General features: G+C 44.0%; 1 protein-coding gene across 1 annotated transcript in view; it reads left to right on the top strand.

Annotated features, from left to right (window-relative positions):
- The window catches only part of ccdc175 (coiled-coil domain containing 175), a 63,035-nt gene that overhangs the window by 11,907 nt on the left and 32,697 nt on the right, over window positions 1-18,431 (top strand). The window contains exons 5-6 of the mRNA XM_055641219.1: window positions 4,743-4,971; window positions 10,931-11,053. Of these exons, the coding sequence (XP_055497194.1) occupies window positions 4,743-4,971; window positions 10,931-11,053 (352 nt within the window). The remainder of the gene's footprint in view (window positions 1-4,742; window positions 4,972-10,930; window positions 11,054-18,431) is intronic.

Here is an 18,431-nt window from a genome sequence, read left to right as displayed (position 1 = left end):
CATGCGGTGGCACTGTGCCCGGAGCGTCACAAGTGGGTTACTGGCACGATCCCCGATCCCCTCCTTCACAACGCTCCTGCCCTCCCCGCAACTTTACCCCGGGCCAGACTCCCCATTCACTGTGAAAGGAGCTCTCCCTCCCCACCCTGGGAAATGCGGCATTTAAAACCATAAAGCACCAAGAAATCTACTTACCACATCATTTGTACACAAACTCCATTCTTCTCTCTTTGTTTCTTAAGATATTCTTAAGATATTCTTAAGATAATGACAGTCCATATTTGAAAAACCCGCCAAGAAACTTGCGCAGTACTGCAAAGGCAGAATTTCAGCTGTCTATACCTTCGCTTGAAATTGACGGCTTGCAGCAGCGTCGACGGCACGTGGGCTGCGCAGACCTTCGCGTCTTACAAGTACTGTGGATGAAAGGCACGGAGAATTATGCCTACTTAAGAGAGCGATCTCTTGATAGGCATAATTCTCCCATGCCTTTACTATTTATATTTAATAATTACCATTTCATAATTTTAGTCAGGGAAGGCAGTGCCTACGTTGCCTACCCTGACGGCATGTGCCTGGTCCTGGGCCTCCTCCATTACCAGAATGTGATCACACACAAACTGAAGGCACAACACTCATATTCTGCTTGGCTAGTTTACAACCCAACGGTATGAACATTGAATTCTCCAATTTGAGGTAACTACTTAACCCTCTTCTCCACCCCCCTTCCCTGTGTTCCACCTGGACTCACACCTATTCTCTCCCCTCTCCATCCACTTACATTCCTTCCTCTGGCTTCATAATTTGCAACTCTTCCATCCTTTTGTCTCAGACCTTCTGTCTTTTCATCTTTGGCCATTGTCTAACCATCTGCCTATCAAAAAACCTTCCTCACCTATGTTGACCATTACTTGCCAAGCTTTGGCCTGCCCCTCCCAGCTTTCTTTCCCCCCCATATAAACACTGAAGAAGGGTCCCTACCAGAAACAGCACCTATCCATGCTCTCCTGCAATGCTGTCTGGCTCGCTGAGCTACTCCAACACACTCTCTTCACATCCCAATTACAGGAAAAAAATGTTTTATTTTCCCTCCATTATTGCATGTGAATGCATTGGTATTTGCCACTGAGACCCTTGAGTTAGAATAAGAGTGTGAAAGTTTAATTTGATTTCCATCTGTGTGTATCTTATGTGAAATGCAATAATGTGATGGAGTTATAAAATTTAGTGCTAATATAAAGATAACTGGCTCACTTTACAATATCGTCATCTGGCATGAGTTATTTTCTCGTAAATTGGCAGAGAGAAGGAAATATGTTTATTGTAGTACCGTCAACAAGAATTTATGTAGTGCCTTTTTCAGATTGTTAAACTTATCAAAGATTCATCAAGCTACATAAGGAGATGGTGAGGCATATTTTACAGAATGACTAAAATTTTAAAAGGATGGCGGGAAAAGTGAAGTGGTTCAGCAAGGGAATTCTAGGGCACGGGTTTTCATCGGCTGAAGTTCCAGCTATCGATGGTGGAATGGTTCTTGTCAGGAAGGGACCAGAATTGAATTAGCATACAGATTGAAGTTGATGGTGATAGACTTTGAAGAGACATGGACAAGGAGCAATTATAAAAGATAAGGAGAATTTTAAGAGCAGACACAAGACACTGCAAATGCTGGAATCTTGTGCAAAACACAATGCACTGGAGGAAGTTGAGTGTGCCTGGGAGCATCTGTGGAGGGAATGGACAGTTGCTGTTTTGGTTCTGAAGAAGGATCCCAACTGAAAAGAATGTGTGTCCACTCCCTCCATGGATGCTACCTAACCTGTTGAGTTAGAAACATAGAAATTAGGTGCAGGAGTAGGCCATTCGCCCCTTCGAGCCTGCACCGTCATTCAATATGATCATGGCTGATCATTCAACTCAGTATCCCGTACCTGCCTTCTCTCCATACCCTCTGATCCCTTTAGCCACAAGGGCCACGTCTAACTCCCTCTTAAATATAGCCAATGAACTGGCCTCAACTACCCTCTGTGGCAGAGAGTTCCAGAGATTCACCACTCTCCGTGTGAAAAAAGTTTTTCTCATCTCGGTTTTAAAGGATTTCCCCCTTATCCTTAAGCTGTGACCCCTTGTCCTGGACTTCCCAACATCGGGAACAATCTTCCTGCATCTAGCCTGTCCAACCCCTTAAGAATTTTGTAAGTTTCTATAAGATCCCCTCTCAATCTCCTAAATTCTAGAGAGTATAAACCAAGTCTATCCAGTCTTTCTTCATAAGACAGTCCTGACATCCCAGGAATCAGTCTGGTGAACCTTCTCTGCACTCCCTCTATGGCAATAATGACCCTGTACAACTGCAGTAGAACCTCCCTGCTCCTATACTCAAATCCTTTTGCTATGAAAGCTAACATACCATTCGCCTTCTTTACTGCCTGCTGCACCTGCATGCTTACTTTCAATGACTGGTGTACCATGACACCCAGGTCTCGCTGCCTCCCCTTTTCCTAATCGGACACCATTTAGATAATAGTCTGCTTTCCTGTTTTTGCCACCAAAATGGATAACCTCACATTTATCCACATTATACTGCATCTGCCAAACATTTGCCCACTCACCAGCCTATCCAAGTCACCTTGCAGTCTCCTAGCATCCTCCTCACAGCTAACACTGCCCCCCAGCTAAGTGTCATCCGCAAACTTGGAGATATTGCCTTCAATTCCCTCATCCAGATCATTAATATATAATGTAAATAGCTGGGGTCCCAGCGCGGAGCCTTACGGTACCCCACTAGTCACTGCCCGCCATTGTGAAAAGGACCCGTTTACTCCTACTCATTGCTTCCTGTTTGCCAGCCAGTTCTCTATCCACATCAATATTGAACCCCCAATGCCGTGTGCTTTAAGTTTGTATACTAATCTCTTATGTGGGACCTTGTCGAAAGCCTTCTGGAAGTCCAGATACACCACATCCACTGGTTCTCCCCTATCCACGCTACTAGTTACATCCTCAAAAAATTCTATAAGATTCGTCAGACATGATTTACCTTTCGTAAATCCATGCTGACTTTGTCCAATGATTTCACCACTTTCCAAATGTGCTGCTATCCAATCTTTAATAACTGACTCTAGCAGTTTCCCCACTACCGATGTTAGACTAACTGGTCTGTAATTCCCCATTTTCTCTCTCCCTCCCTTCTTAAAAAGTGGGGTTACGTTTGCTACCCGCCAATACTCAGGAACTACTCCAGAATCTAAAGAGTTTTGAAAGATTATTACTATTGCATCCACTATTTCTGGAGCTACTTCCTTACGTACTCTGGGATGCAGCCTATCTGGCCCTGGGGATTTATCGGCCTTTAATCCATTCAATTCACCCAACACCACTTCCCGACTAACCTGGATTTCACTCTATTCCTCCAACTCCTTTGACCCGCGGTCCCCTGCTATTTCCGGCAGATTATTTATGTCTTCCTTAGTGAAGACGGAGCCAAAGTAGTTATTCAATTGGTCCGCCATATCCTTGTTCCCCATGATCAACTCACCTGTTTCTGACTGCAAGGGACCTACATTTGTTTTAACTAATCTCTTTCTTTTCACATATCTATAAAAACTTTTGCAGTCAGTTTTTATGTTCCCTGCCAGTTTTCTTTCATAATCTATTTTTCCTTTCCTAATTAAGCCCTTTGTCCTCCTGTGCTGGTCTCTGAATTTCTCCCAGTCCTCTGGTATGCTGCTTTTTCTGGCTAATTTGTACGCATCATCCTTCGCTTTGATACTATCCCTGATTTCCCTTGTTATCCACGGATGCACTATCTTCCCTGATTTATTCTTTTGCCAAAACTGGGATGAACAATTTTTGTAGTTCATCCAAGCAGTCTTTAAATGTCTTCCATTGCATATCCACCGTCAAACCTTTTAGAATTAATTGCCAGTCAATCTTGGCCAATCTTGTCTCATACCCTCAAAGTTACCTTTCTTTAAGTTCAGAACCATTGTTTCTGAATTAACAATGTCACTCTCCATCCCAATGAAGAACTCAACCATATCATGGTCACTCTTGCCCAAGGGGGCACGTACAACAAGACTGCTAACTAACCCTTCCTCATTACTCAATACCCAGTCTAAAATGTTCTTCCAGCACTTTGTTGGTTCACATGGAGAATTTAAAATTGAGTGTTGCTAAAACGATGGAAGTCATGAGCAAGGAGTGCTGGTGACCAGGACCTGGTTTGGATTGGAATGTGGTGGGAGGGTTTTCCGTAAAGCAAGTTCATTGAGGTGGTGGAAGAAGGGAGTCTTGCTAGGAACGTATCTGAATAGTCCTACCCAGAGAAAACAAAAGCATAGCAAATGCCAAAGTGCTGGAGGAACTTCACAGATCATCAGCAAACTGTGAAGGGAATGGACAGACAAAACTTTGTGTCGGAACCCTTCGCCAGACCCTGAAGTGTTCCCCCAGCAGTTTGATTTTTGCTCAAGATAACAGCATCAGCAGGTTCTTGTGTCTTCAAAACAAAATAATAGTTAATCTGAACAAGGGGAAATTATAAGCATTGTCCATTGAACAATTCAAAAATTTGAGTGTTCAACAGTGTGATTAAAACAATTAACCTGATAATTCAATTTTAATAATTCCACAACTCTTGTATAGAATGAAGATACGATGCATGGAGATGTACAGAATTTAGAGATCATATTAAATGTCTGGTCAGTATGTTCATTGTCTGCCTCCCCTTTTCACAGCCCTGTACAACGAAAGGCAGGAGCACGATACAATGACATCATATTCCTCATGAATAATGTGATGGGAGATCGAGTCAATAAGCAAATCACATTGAATGAAACATATGACAACATACAAGAAACAAAAAGGAAAATTATTGATCTAAACAAAGACAAGCATGATTTAAAAGAGGAAATGATAGAAAGACGAAATGAATATCGAGTGAAAAAAGGAGACTTGACAGAAAAAGTAATTTTTTTCTTCATTTAAAAAAAAAATGTAATTCTGTTTTGTATATTGATATTCAATTGTATACTAGCTGTAATGTATTCATACATATTCATGTATATGTTAATGAGTTGGTGTTAAATATAAGTCGGGTAATAAATCTCTCTCCTGTGATCCAGGCAACCTGCATGTAAGTTGTTATTCATTCTGTCGTCCGGAATATAACAAAATTGGCGACGAGGATGGGATAGAGTATGTGATCTCATCCTTTAAATACAGTGCAGGACTGTTTTGCAACATGCTGTATTGTTTACCATTTTAAACAGTAAATAAGGAGTTGTGTCGCAGTTGGTTGCGAGCTGGACACGATAGGCTGCAGATCCTCCTATGCAGAGGACTGTAGTTTAAAACAGCAGCTGGACAAATCGTCGAGAGTTTGTCAGGCTATCTCTATGTTATGTCTACTTGGCAAGATGCCATTCTTGGGATTGTATAAGATATTTTTTTTTTGTCGAGTTCCTCAAGCTGAATAGTCTTTGTTCAGCTAAATCTTAGGTGAATTGTTACACCAGAACAGACAGGAAATTGAGGGTTTTGAACTGACTTAAAAAAAAGAGAACGACACGATGGCAGCATCCACGGGCTATATCGGAAACCTTGGCACTTTTGACAAAAATAGAGAGCCGTTCAGCTATATGGAGAGAGCAAACATGTTTTTCACGGCAAACAACATAATGGAGATTAGTGGTGAAGGAGAGATAGTGACTGAAACAAATAAGGCCATTTGCGAAAGCATGAAAGCAATTCTGCTCACGGAGATCAGTCCTGAAGTGCATGGCACACTCGTGAATCTCCTTCCACCCACAAAGACTAAAGACGTGCCATTCAATGACATTATGAAGAACTTGGAGGAGCACTTCAACCCAAAGCCTCTGGAAATTGCAGAAAGCTATAAATTTGGCACTAGAAAGCAGAAGCAGAATGAGACAATCAATGAGTACATTGTTGCCTTGAAAAACTCAAGTCTACACTGTAACTTTGGAACCTTTCTCAGACGCGCACTACACAACAGATTTGTTTGTGGTCTAGTGGATGAACTAATTCAGTCCAAACTCATGAACACTCCAGATCTTACATTCGAGAAAACATGCAATATTGTTACCACAATGGAGATGGCCTCAAAGAATGCTCGCGAGTTTCGTCCATCAGGGACTGCAGTGGCCGTTTACAGTCACAAACCAGTGCCTATGGCCAAACCAAGAGGCGCTAAACCAACACTAAAGTATGGCGGGGAGCCGAGTTCAGCCAGTTGTTATCGTTGAAACGGTAATCATTCATCCCAATTTTGTCAGTTCAAAATGGCCAAGGGCTATAACTGCTAGAAGAAAGGTCATATCGCCTCAGCATGTCGGACCAAGCTTAAAACAGGAAACCAACAATCTGCGGGAATCAAGCGACAACGCCAGAGAGGAGTTATAGACAATAGGTGCAGGAGTAGGCCATTCGGCCCTTCGAGCCTGCACCGCCATTCAATGTGGTTATGGCTGATCATACCCAATCAGTACGCCGTTCCTGCCTTCTCCCCATATCCCCTGACTCCGCTATCTTTAAGAGCCCTATCTAGCTCTCCCTTGAAAGTATCCAGAGAAACAGCCTCCACCGCCCTCTGAGGCAGATAATTCCACAGACTCACAAATCTCTGAGAAAAAGTGTTTCCTCGTCTCCGTTCTAAATGGCTTACCCCTTATTCTTAAACTATGGCCCCTGGTTCTGGGCTCCCCCAACATCGGGAACATGTTTCCTGCCTCTAGCGTGTCCAAACCGTTAACAATCTTGGAGGTGAACTCAGATGGAAATCAACTTGGGTTGTACACCAAAACCGGTAGGCGGCGCGGCTCTGGCCAGCAGCGGCCTCTGCAGCCTGTCCGCGTTTTTATTATTTTTTGTCTGTGTTTTTTATGTAGTTTTTGTTATTTTATGTTGGGGTGTGTGTGTGTGGGGGGGGGGGGGTGGGGTGGGAGGGGGGGGGGAACTTTTTGAATCTCTCCCTGCACTGGAGACCTGACCTTTTCTCGTCGGGTCTCAGGTGTCGTTGAGGTCGCAACGAGGAGCGGCCTCCAACGGGAAGAAGCCGGGGACTCTGGTGCCGACTCACCTCACCGTCGCGGAGCTGGCCGAGACCGGAGCGGGTGGAGCGGTGGAGGAGCGCTGCCGCTGCTGCTGCTGCTGCTACCGGAGAGTCGGAGGCTCCAACGACAGGTCTGTGGACGGCGGGAACCGGGAGCCCGCGGCTCCCTGGAGGGAGACCGCTTTTCGGGGCTCCTGCAACGGCGAATTCTCCCGCCCGAGTTGCGGGGTTGAAGAGCTCCTGGAGCGGGGCCTAACATCACTGCCCCGCGAGGCTTGGAATGGCCTCGGGACTCTGCGAGCGCACACCGGGGGCTCCAACACCAAGACCCGGTGTGCGACCTCGCACAACCCGGCGTGGCTTTAATGGCCGCGGGACAATTGCCATCGCCAGCCGGGGGCTATGACTTTGACTCTGACATCGGGGGGGGGGGGGAGAGTGCAGTGGAGAGATAAGTTTATTTGGCCTTCCATCACAGCTATGTGATGGATGTTTATGTAAAATGTAATTATGTTGTGTCTGGGGTCTATTTGTGTGTAATGTATGGCTGCAGAAACGGCATTTCGTTTGGACCTCCAGGGGTCCAAATGACAATTAAATTGACTCTGACTCTGACCATTTATGCAACCAACATCCATAAGCCTACAACCAGCCAAGGCAAGGACTTTCGAACTAAATTATTGATAAATGAACAGTTAATCGATATGTGCATTGACACGGCAGCAGATTGTTTGGTCATGAGCAGAGACCTGTACGAAACAAAGTTCCCACAGACACCATTGTTTGAGAGTAAGGTCAACCTGAGAACCTACTCGGGCGAAGTTTTGGAGACATGTGGACAAATGAACTGTAAAGTTCAGCATAATGGTCAGTCAGTAACACTGCCCATCATAATGGCCAGCTACAGAAATAAACCAACCCTCTTTGGAAAGGATTGGCTGAGTAGAATAGAGTTAGACTGGAAGAACATTTTCAGCGTTGATTTGTCCAAATCACGTCTTGAAAACGTCATAAGCAAACATGCAAACATTTTTGCTGACAGTTACATGGGAATAACAGGGTACTCTGCACAGATACAACTAAAGCAAGATGTGAGACCTGTGTATTGTCAACCAAGACCTGTAACATATGCACTAAAGCAACAAGTGAGGAAGAACTTGACAGGTTAGAGCGGAATGGAGTACTTGTGAAGACAGACCAGAGTAACTGGGCAACGCCAATTGTAGCCGTACCCAAGGCCAGAAAAACTGTTCGACTATGTGGTGACTACAAAGTCACAATCAAGCAAGCTATTGATGACGAACAATATCCGTTACCAACCTCGCAAGAACTGTACGCAGAACTTAGCGGAGCAAGAGTCTTCACTAAACTGGATTTGTCTCACGCTTACGCCCAACTCAATGGCGCCAAGGAAAGTCAGCAGTACTATCTGTGACTATCAACACACATACAAAGCTGTCCTACGGTGTGAAATCCTCCCCAAAAATGTTTCAGTCTGTCATGGACAAAATGTTACAAAGCATTCCGCACTGTGAGTGCAACCAGGATCACCTACTGATATTCACAGAGGGCATGATTGAACATCCGGAAATCCTCGAGCAAGTTCTCACACGACTGAACTGCCACAATGTCAAATTGCGACAAAGTAAATGTGCATTTCCGCAGTCAGAGGTGGTCTACCTTGGACTCAAAGTAGATGTCAACGGACTTCGCGCTGTGAAGGCGAAAGTGGAAGCAACAGTGAATGCTCCAAACCCAACAATGTGTCAGACCTATGATCATTCCTTGGGATGGTGCAGTTCTATGCACGATTCCTTCCAGATTTAGCAACTGTGCTAAAGCCACTACATCATCTGCTACAAAAAGATGTGAAATGGACGTGGGGAAAGAAACAGCAGCGTGCATATGACATTTGCAAGGAAAACTTGACAAGTGACAAACTCCTTGTTCACTACAATACGACGCGTAAGATGAAACATGCTTGTGATGCTTCAAGTTATGGTGTAGGTGCAGCAATCTCCCATGTAATGAATGACGACAGGAAAAGCCTATTACTTTTGCATCCCGCATCCTATCACCGAGTGAGCGCAATTATGCACAAATAGAAAAGGAAGCACTCAGCATCGTGTTCGGAATCATGAAATTCCATCAGTTTCTTCTTGGCAGACCATTCACCCTGGTCAATACTTGATCACTACTATTGATACTTGATCACTACTAGTGATACTGTGGGTATTTTGCGATCCTGTCTTGATATCTTGATGCATGTCTTCTTTCGCCCCTCTTGTCTTTTTTATGATGCTGTAAATGGAGCTTCTGTGATGCAAAACAAATTTCGGACTCACTCTGATAATAAAGTATTATCGTATTATATCGTATCCTCAAGTCAGCTATACCTTCCATGGCGGCATCAAGGATGCAGCACTGGGCAATTTTGCTGTCCCAGTATGACCACAAGGTGGAGTACAGAAGCTCCAAGTGCAACGCAATTGCAGCTGTGTTGTCCCGGTTGCCCCATGAGAACTCTGACGTGGGAATTGAGAACTCAATCTACACACTGCAAGTTGTAGATGAAGACTTTCCAGTGACTGCAACAGAAATTGCAGCAGAAACAGAGAAAGACACTGTGCTAAAGAGGGTCTATGAATAGATTGAATGGTTGGACTGAAATCGATAGTGGATTGAACTCAGTTCTCAGATTCAGATTCAGATTCAATTTTAATTGTCATTGTCAGTGACAATTAAAATTGAATTCTGAACTCAGTTCTGAACTCAGACCTGAAGCCTTTCCATAATCAACCCCATGAATTATCATGTGAGCAGGGATGCATTAAGTGGGGTTACAGAGTGGTTGTACCAGAGTCTTTGAGAAACAAAATTATGAATGAACTTCATGCAGAACATCCTGGCATTGTAAGCATGAAGTCAATTGCCAGAAGTTTTGTGTATTGGCCTAGTATTGACAGTGACATCGAGTCACTAGTGAGCAAATGTAGTGTCTGCCAAAATTGCCGGAGTAAACCACCAAAAACACCACTGCAACCCTGGTCATGGCCAAGTAGACCTTTTCAGAGAGTTCATGTAGATTTTTGTGAAAACGGTAATGATCATTTTCTGATACTAGTAGACAGTCATTCCAAATGGATTGAGGTCAAGCATATGGGGTCAAGCACTACTACAGAGTGTACCATAGATGAGGTGAGATCCATTTTTGCATGCCATGGTTTACCGGAAGAACCTGTATCTGATAACGGGCCTCAGTTTCGCTCAGAACGGTTCAAAGAGTTCATGCAGTGGAATGGTGTAAAACACACACTTGTTCCCCCATACCATCCAGCCTCCAACGGGTGGCGGAAAGGTCTGTTAGAATTGTCAAAGATGCTCTCTAGAAACAGGTTTTGCAGGGTAGATTCTTTAAGTAGATTCTAATATATAAGTGTGTCAATTTGAAAATTGAGAAGCTTTCCCAATTGCATGTTTTTAAACCTAACATACACAAATAATAATTAAATGAATTGCAGCACTATTTCTATATGTTTAGAAGTTCAGGTGTGCTGTTTTCCTTGGTCTGCATTTAGTTGCATTTTCCAAGAGTCAAAGTTCAATTGACTGATATACTGGCAACGGAACAGTAATCAGTCAACAATCAGCTCCTTGATCTTGCTGATGTTGAGAGCAAGATCTAATTGTCAGACTGTATTCACAGTGGAGATTCCAGGATTTATCTTTTAAGTTCACTGGTATTGATAGAAAATCAGCGTTTGATGAACTTTGGTACTTTGTACACCTTAATTCTCGACAACCTGTGTATATTCAATTGTAATCTGACATATTTTAAATCCTTTATTTTAGTTTACTGAAATAAACGATGTGGTTCAGGAACAGAACAGAGTCAATTATGAGAAAAAAAACAAACTTGATGGTTTAAAGATAAAACTGGAAGATTTAAACTATGATATCTTGGACCAGGAAAAGGTAAGAGTTGCAGAAAGGTCAATATGCGATAATTAATAGAACACCAAAAGTTAGTAGATGATGGAAATTTCAAATAAAAACAAAGATGATGGAAATTTGAAATAATAACACTAACTACTTCAGCAGCTGATGTGATGTGAATTTCAGTATTTGTGGAATTCTGAACACATCAGTAGCTGAGGTAGTTAGTGTTGGGCAGTGTTCAAGACCCTGATGCTTCTGGAAACCCAGAGTTGTTCTTAGATGTAGTGGATGCATGCCAGATAACATCTATGGAGAGAGAAACAGAATTCATGTTACAGATTGGTGATCTTTCCTCAGCAGAAGTTACTGGTGTATCAAAATGTGAACAAAAAGCAGGGAAAGATAGGGATCAAACACTCAAGGTTGAATGGTATATGTCTTGAAAGAATTGACTGATTGAAACATACCGCATGGAAACAGGCCCTTCAGCCCAGCGAGTCCACACCCACCATTGATCACCTGTTCACACTCGTTCTATGTTATCCCACTTTCTTATCCACTCTCTACCCACAAGGGGTAATTTACAGAGGTCAATTGACCTCCAAAACTATATGTCTTTGCGATATGTGGAGGAAACCTGCACTGGGAGAACATGCAAACTCCACACAAACAGCACCCAAGGTCAGGATCGAACCTTGGTCTCTGGAGTTGTGAGGCAACAGCTCTATCAGTTATCCCACTGTGCTGCCCTAATTGCACTGAGCTGAAAGAGCATTGAGCTTTTACACTCTTAAAAACAAATATAATGGCAGCTGATTAAATACACTTTCAATGATTATGATTGCATAGTTTATTTCACTATTTTAGATGCAACAAATTATTCCATGAATTGCATATTTATAATGGGAGCATATCTCAACCGTCAAGATAACTATGAATATTCAAAACACCCTCAATGGGACAGTAATTCTAGTGAATGATCAAAAAGCTATTTGCCCCAAATACCTTAAATCAGAGTTACAAGGGTGACTCTCTAGGTATGCAAATAAAACAATTATTGATTGATTGAACAAATGTGCCCATGGCAATGTGATAGGTATACTGAGGAAGGGTGAAGGATGGCGGGAAGATGGGAGGGAGGATGGGTGGAGTTGGAAGACAGAGACTGGTGGTTAATAGGTGTAGACCAACAGATGGAACCAGATGGGCTTAGCAAATCTCTCTGCCTCCATAACAAGTTAATTTCTTGGAGAGTATAGATTAGTAATGGAGCGCCACATATTCTTTTCGCGCAGCCAAAGGCAAGGTGAGTCTGTTGAAGCCTATATCAGTTCTTTAATGCACATCGCCAGCCGATGCAAGTTTGAAAAATCTATGTGACAATCTTATACGTAACAGACTGGTTTATGGTATTCTAAATGACAGTGTGCGTGATGAACCTATACGTGATGCAGATCCCACTCTGGAAAGTGCTGAGAATCGCTGTCGTGTTGCAGAGATGACAGACTCTCATACAAAATCTCTGGGGCTGGGTCCCCACTCTGCCTATGATGTAAATGTTGCTGGCACGTTTTATTAGGCCCAGTGCCAGCCTTCACAAGTGCCCGGTAGATCAGGTGTCGGATTCATTAGTAATTGTGTGAACTGTGGAGGTTCGCATGCAGGCATTCGAAAAGTTTGCTACCACTGTAAACGCAGAAAACATTTCATCCTCTGCTGCCACTCGTGTGGGAACAGAGTACAGACAAAGCAATCAGTGCACCTGCTACAGCAAGACAGCTTACAGCCAGAACCTTCCCACTTAACTCCCACATCAACCTCTCTGACTAACAAGGACATGCTGCCTGCTATTGATAGATGGAGTATAAACATACATTCCTTGTCAGATGTCTCATGAACACCAAGATCCCATGGTCACTCTCCTCATTAACGGGACAAGTGTTATTGCTAAGCTCGACACTGGAACGCGTGGCAACGTTCTGTCCTTATCTGAGCTCAACAGGATTCGGAAAACCGAGGTCATCAATCAGACCGCCGCCACTTTACTTCCATTTGGAGGAGGTGCAGTGCTCCCTGTTGGAAGAGTGGAGTTACAGTGCCATCTGGCGTCACGTGTCTACAATCGGAGCTTCTTTATTGTCCGAGAATTCTCTGCTAGGCATTGATGCCTGTAACGACCTAGGTCTGGCCACCTTCGGTACGGCAGTTCATCAACTGTCTGCAGATCCTGGCACAATACGGACATTTTTTAAACGACAAGCTTCCCATCAAGTACACGATCACGACCGACCTGGAGATCCTACCAGCTGTCCGTCCTGCACACCGGATTCACCATGCTTTGCGGGTTCGCGTACAAAATGAACTCAACAGAATGGAGTCTCTGGGTGTGATTACCCCTGTCGATGACCCATCAGATTGGGTTTCAACCATGGTAGTAGCAACGAAAAAGAATGAGGAGGAAATACGGATTTGCATCACTCCTAAAGATTTAGACACTGCCATCAAACGACCACACTTTCCCATGCAACAAATAATACTCAGACATTTTCGCCACCTCCAACGGGATCCCACCACTGGCCACATCTTCCCACCTCCTCCCCTTTCGGCTCTCCGTAGAGACTGCTCCCTCCGTAACTCCTTGGTCAATTTGTCCCTTCCCACCCAAACCACCCCCTATCCTGGCACTTTCCCTTGCAACTGCAGGAAATACTACACTTGTCGCTTTACCTTACCCCTTGACTCCATCCAATGACCCAAGCAGTCTTCCCAGGTGCGGCAGAGGTTCACCTGCACCTCCTCCAAACTCATCTATTGCATCTGCTGCTCTAGGTGTCAGCTGGTCTACATCGGTGAGACCAAGCGTAGGCTTGGCGATCGGTTCGCCCAACACCTCCGCTCCGTTCGCAATAAACAACCTGATCTCCCGGTGGCTCAGTATTTCAACTCCCCTTCCCATTCCGAATCTGACCTTTCTGTTCTGGGCCTCCTCCATGGCCAGAGTGAGGCCCACCATAAATTGGAGGAGCAGCACCTCATATTTCACTTGGGTAGTTTACACCCCAGTGGTATGAACATTGACTTCTCCAATTTTGGGTAGTCCCTGCTTTCTCCTTCTTTTCCCTCCCCAGCTCTTCCACAGCCCACTGTCTCCGCCTCTTCCTTTCTTCTTCCCGCTCCCCACCCCCATATCAGTCTGAAGAAGGGTCTCGACCCAAAACGTCACCTATTTTCCTTCGCTCCATAGATGCTGCCTCTACAGTTTCTCCAGCATTTTTGTCTAACTTCGATTTTCCAGCATCTGCAGTTCCTTCTTAAACACTATCCCATGCGCACAGTGGATGAAGTTGCAGCACAGCTGGGCAAGGCAACTGTATTCTCAGTTCTAGATTCCAAGAATTCATTCTGGCAGATTCCGTTAGATCACAACTCTTCCAGGCTAACCACTTTCAGCACTTTTTGGACATTACAAATTCATGTGTATGCCAATCGGCATAAACTCGTCAAGTGAAGTATTTCAGCGCATTATGGAACAACTATTTGCAGGTTACCCATGCTCCATCATTGTTGATGATATTCTTGTTGCTGGACAAACATTCCAAGAACTCAACGCAAATGTAAACAAAGTTCTGTACCACGCCGAAAAGCTCAACCTCAAGTTAAACCCCACCAAAGTGCAAATTCAGAGTGAGCGAGATGAACTATGTGGGTCATGTGTTCACTAATGACTGCCTCAAACACGATCCATCAAAGACTATTGCAATTAACGCATTACCAGCACCCACAGATGTGCTCAACCCACAGAGATTCCTTGCCATGGTAAACTACTTGGGGAAATTAATTCCAAATTTCAGTGAACTATCAGCTCCACTGTGCCAGCTAACCCACAAAGACACTATCTGGTCCTGGCATGAACAGCAGCAGAGGCCGTTTGACACTCTTAAACAACAAATGTCATGCCCCCACCCTCACCTACTTTGATGTTAAGCTACCTGTCACACTGACTTGTGACGCCTCGCAGTACAGTTGAGGAGCAGCTTGCCTCCAAAATAACGGGGATGGCGTCGTGGTTTTCAATACTCAAAATTAACTCAGCCCACGCGGAGAATTCTTCAAGAAGTTTAAACTTTTATTTGCAAATAAAAGCTGGATCACCCCACGTCATCAGTCCACGTGGAGCTCTCTGAGTCACAAACAAAGGATCATATATTTTTATACAATTTTCAACACTGCATGCCCCACCCCTGTTACATTTCCATATCCAATAATTTGCCGACATTCCCTCATCATCAGCCAATCACTTGCTCCCACTTATCTCCTCCTTCCCAGTACATTTCCATATTTGCAACTGATGTTGTCACATGACTCCCCCCTGTGGCCCCTCGCCAGCCATGTGCTCTTGACTTCTTTGTTCAGAGTCGTTTCATTTTAACAAAGTGAAATCCAAGAAAAGAGGACAATTCCCAGAACCCACTTCTCAAAATATAAGAGATACAGTGTGTAGATTGCTTATTGCATGTTATTGCATGTAACTCAATTTATATAAACAAGACATTGTTCCCATTAAACTCTATACGTCTTGGGGAAGAATGTTACCCCTTAAACTACAGATCTAAACACAGGGGTCTAATGTTTATAATCCTAATTAAAACACAATATATTTCCCAGATGGTCTCATCACAATCATATAGTTAGACTAACATTACCTTTGTATTATAAACCTTAAAAGTATGAATTTGCTTTATCCTTGCAAGGTCTTCAAAGATTTTTAAGCTGATTCCAATCACACACCTCCTATCTCCAAGCACACAGGGGTCGTATAAATGTCACACTTGATAAATGATAATGGCTTCTTGGCTAGCTCACACACGCTCCCCCTCTCTTGCTATCTCCAGGGGATGGAATTCCAAACACATCCTTGGGCCTCTTTTTATGACTCCTCACCAACAGCATTACAGAAAGTAATGTTTACAACTGCCGACCACTGACTTATCTCAAATCAAAACAAAGTTACTTTCTTAGATACATATATATAAAAATAAAAGATACAACCTGCTCAAATGTATCCCCTCTTATCTCAACATATGTGTAATTAAACTATCAAACTTAAATCAGAATCCATTATTATTCCAGCCTTGTTGTCTTGGACGTATAAACAATCCATAAATCCTGAGCCATGTCATTACAACACTTCACAAGAATGTGACATTCAGAAAGAGCAAATGACCTGTGACCATATGGCCTGAGAGGCCCACTGCCTAATCAGACTTTTTAAGATATAACTTATTTTCAATACAAGATTATATAAATTACATTTAATATAAAATATAATATAACAACAACAGGCAACAGGCCCGTTGCCTATTCTTCTCACACCATGACCGACACGGAACAACGCTACGCTCAGATTGAAAAGGAGCTGCTAGCGGTCGTTTTTGCTTGCAGGAAGTTTAATGACTTTATCGTGGGAAAAACGGTCACGATTGAGACTGACCACCAACCCCTAATCAGCATTCTGAACAAACCGATACACGCTTCTCCAGGGCGCCTCCAACGTATGTTGCTACAGCTACAGAAGTATGACATTGTTCGAACTTACAAACATAGCAAGGACATGCACCTGGCTGACTCTCTGTCACGTGCTCCACGGAAGACCTTTGAGAAACCATCCACAGCTGAAGACAGCTTCATTGTCATGATGTCTATGTTCCTTCGTCCTGTTTGGAGTACCTGGTTGCCCAAACTGCTGCTGACGATACCTTACGATCGCTCTCCTCTGTCATTAAGCACGGGTGGCCAGACAAGCAATACAGATTACCACTACCAATCCGGCCTTTCTTTGCTGTTCATGGTGAACTAGTACTACAAGAGGACATTATTGTAAAGGGCCACAAAGCTGTATTTCCTGCCTCCTTACACACCAAGTACTTTGATGCCGTCCATGCAGGCCACCCAGGCACAGAGGCAACTGTCCTGCGAGCGAAAAGCATGTTTTTCTGGCCTGACATGGCTGATTATATTTGTGAGAAAGTAAAGTCCCGTGTAGTGTGCAACAGTTTGACACCACACCAACAAAAGCAGCCACTTCTCTCACACCCGGTTCCTGACCTCCCATGGTCCACAATGGCAACTGACATTTTTTAGTGGCATGGCAAACAATACCTGGTTCTAGTCGACTCGTATTCCGGATGGTTTGAAATCGATCTACTCAGTAGCCCCACTTCTGCAGGGGTTGTCCAGAAGCTGGCACGCCACGCCATTTCTCTGTTCTCGGGACCCCGTATCAGCCACTGTCTGACAATGGCAGTCAATTTACCAGTCAGTACTTCAAAGACTTTTGTCACGTGGGGTTTTTGTCATATTACCCACAGTCAAACGGGCTGGCTGAAAGTTCCATCAGGAGTTCCAAACAAGTTATGGAACTATCCCACAGAGCAGGATCAGCCCTATACCTAGACCTGCTCAACCTGCGTAACATCTCCCGTGACCTGATATTGGGTCACCTGCCCAGCGACTGATGTCAAGGCAAACATGAGCCACACTGCCTGTGGCGAAACAGGCACTAGTACTGCAAGTGCTTCCATCATCCGAAATCCAGTCCAGGCTACAACAAAGGCATAACGTTCAAAAAGGATGGTATGTCAGGACGAGCAGACCACTTACACCACTAGCCAAGGGACAGGTGGTCCGTCTACAAACCGAAAAGGGTCACGACCGCCTCGGTGTAATTTCTGGAACTGCTTTGAACCACGTTCATGTTTGGTCAATGCCGATGGTGACACCTACCGACGTAATAGACAGCACATCCTGCCTGTGAACGAACCAGCTCCACCTCTGTATTATCCTGACCGCACAGGTATACTTCCATCCCCATCCAGTGGCATCGGCCCGACCATACCACCACTACCATCCGCTCCTGATCCGGTCATTTCACCCATGGCCCCACTGCCTCGGCCTATGCCAAGGTCTCCAGTTTCATCGCTAGGGATGCTGTTTCAATCTCCTGCACCTGCTCTACCACTGATCGCATCTCGGGTGATGGGAGAAGATGCAGGATTGTACTGTTAGCTTCCAGGTCATCCCAAAGTACCCGAGTTACGTTTGAACTTCGCTCCAGCTTACTTACACATAAAATATGTACTTTATGTAATCAGTAATACCTACATTTTTGCATGCGATTATCTTATCTATTTTATTAGGAGTTAATTCTATAAGAAGAAGGATGTAGATTAGTATGTCTTTACTATATATATATAACCACACAGATTATGCATGCTACACATTCCTTATGTAATCCAGTCCAAATCTTCATCCCTACCCTGGGCACACTGATCCAAACCAGTACGTCACTCTCTCTCTTTAGATATAATGCAGACCATGGGGATGAAAGCATGACATGTTCCTTCCGCTGAACTGC

The sequence above is a fragment of the Leucoraja erinacea genome, chromosome 9, assembly GCF_028641065.1.
Source record: "Leucoraja erinacea ecotype New England chromosome 9, Leri_hhj_1, whole genome shotgun sequence".
Taxonomy (NCBI): Eukaryota; Metazoa; Chordata; class Chondrichthyes; order Rajiformes; family Rajidae; genus Leucoraja; species Leucoraja erinaceus.
The sequence above is the reverse complement of the archived record's forward strand: the minus strand, read 5'-3'. Positions and strand labels throughout refer to the sequence as shown.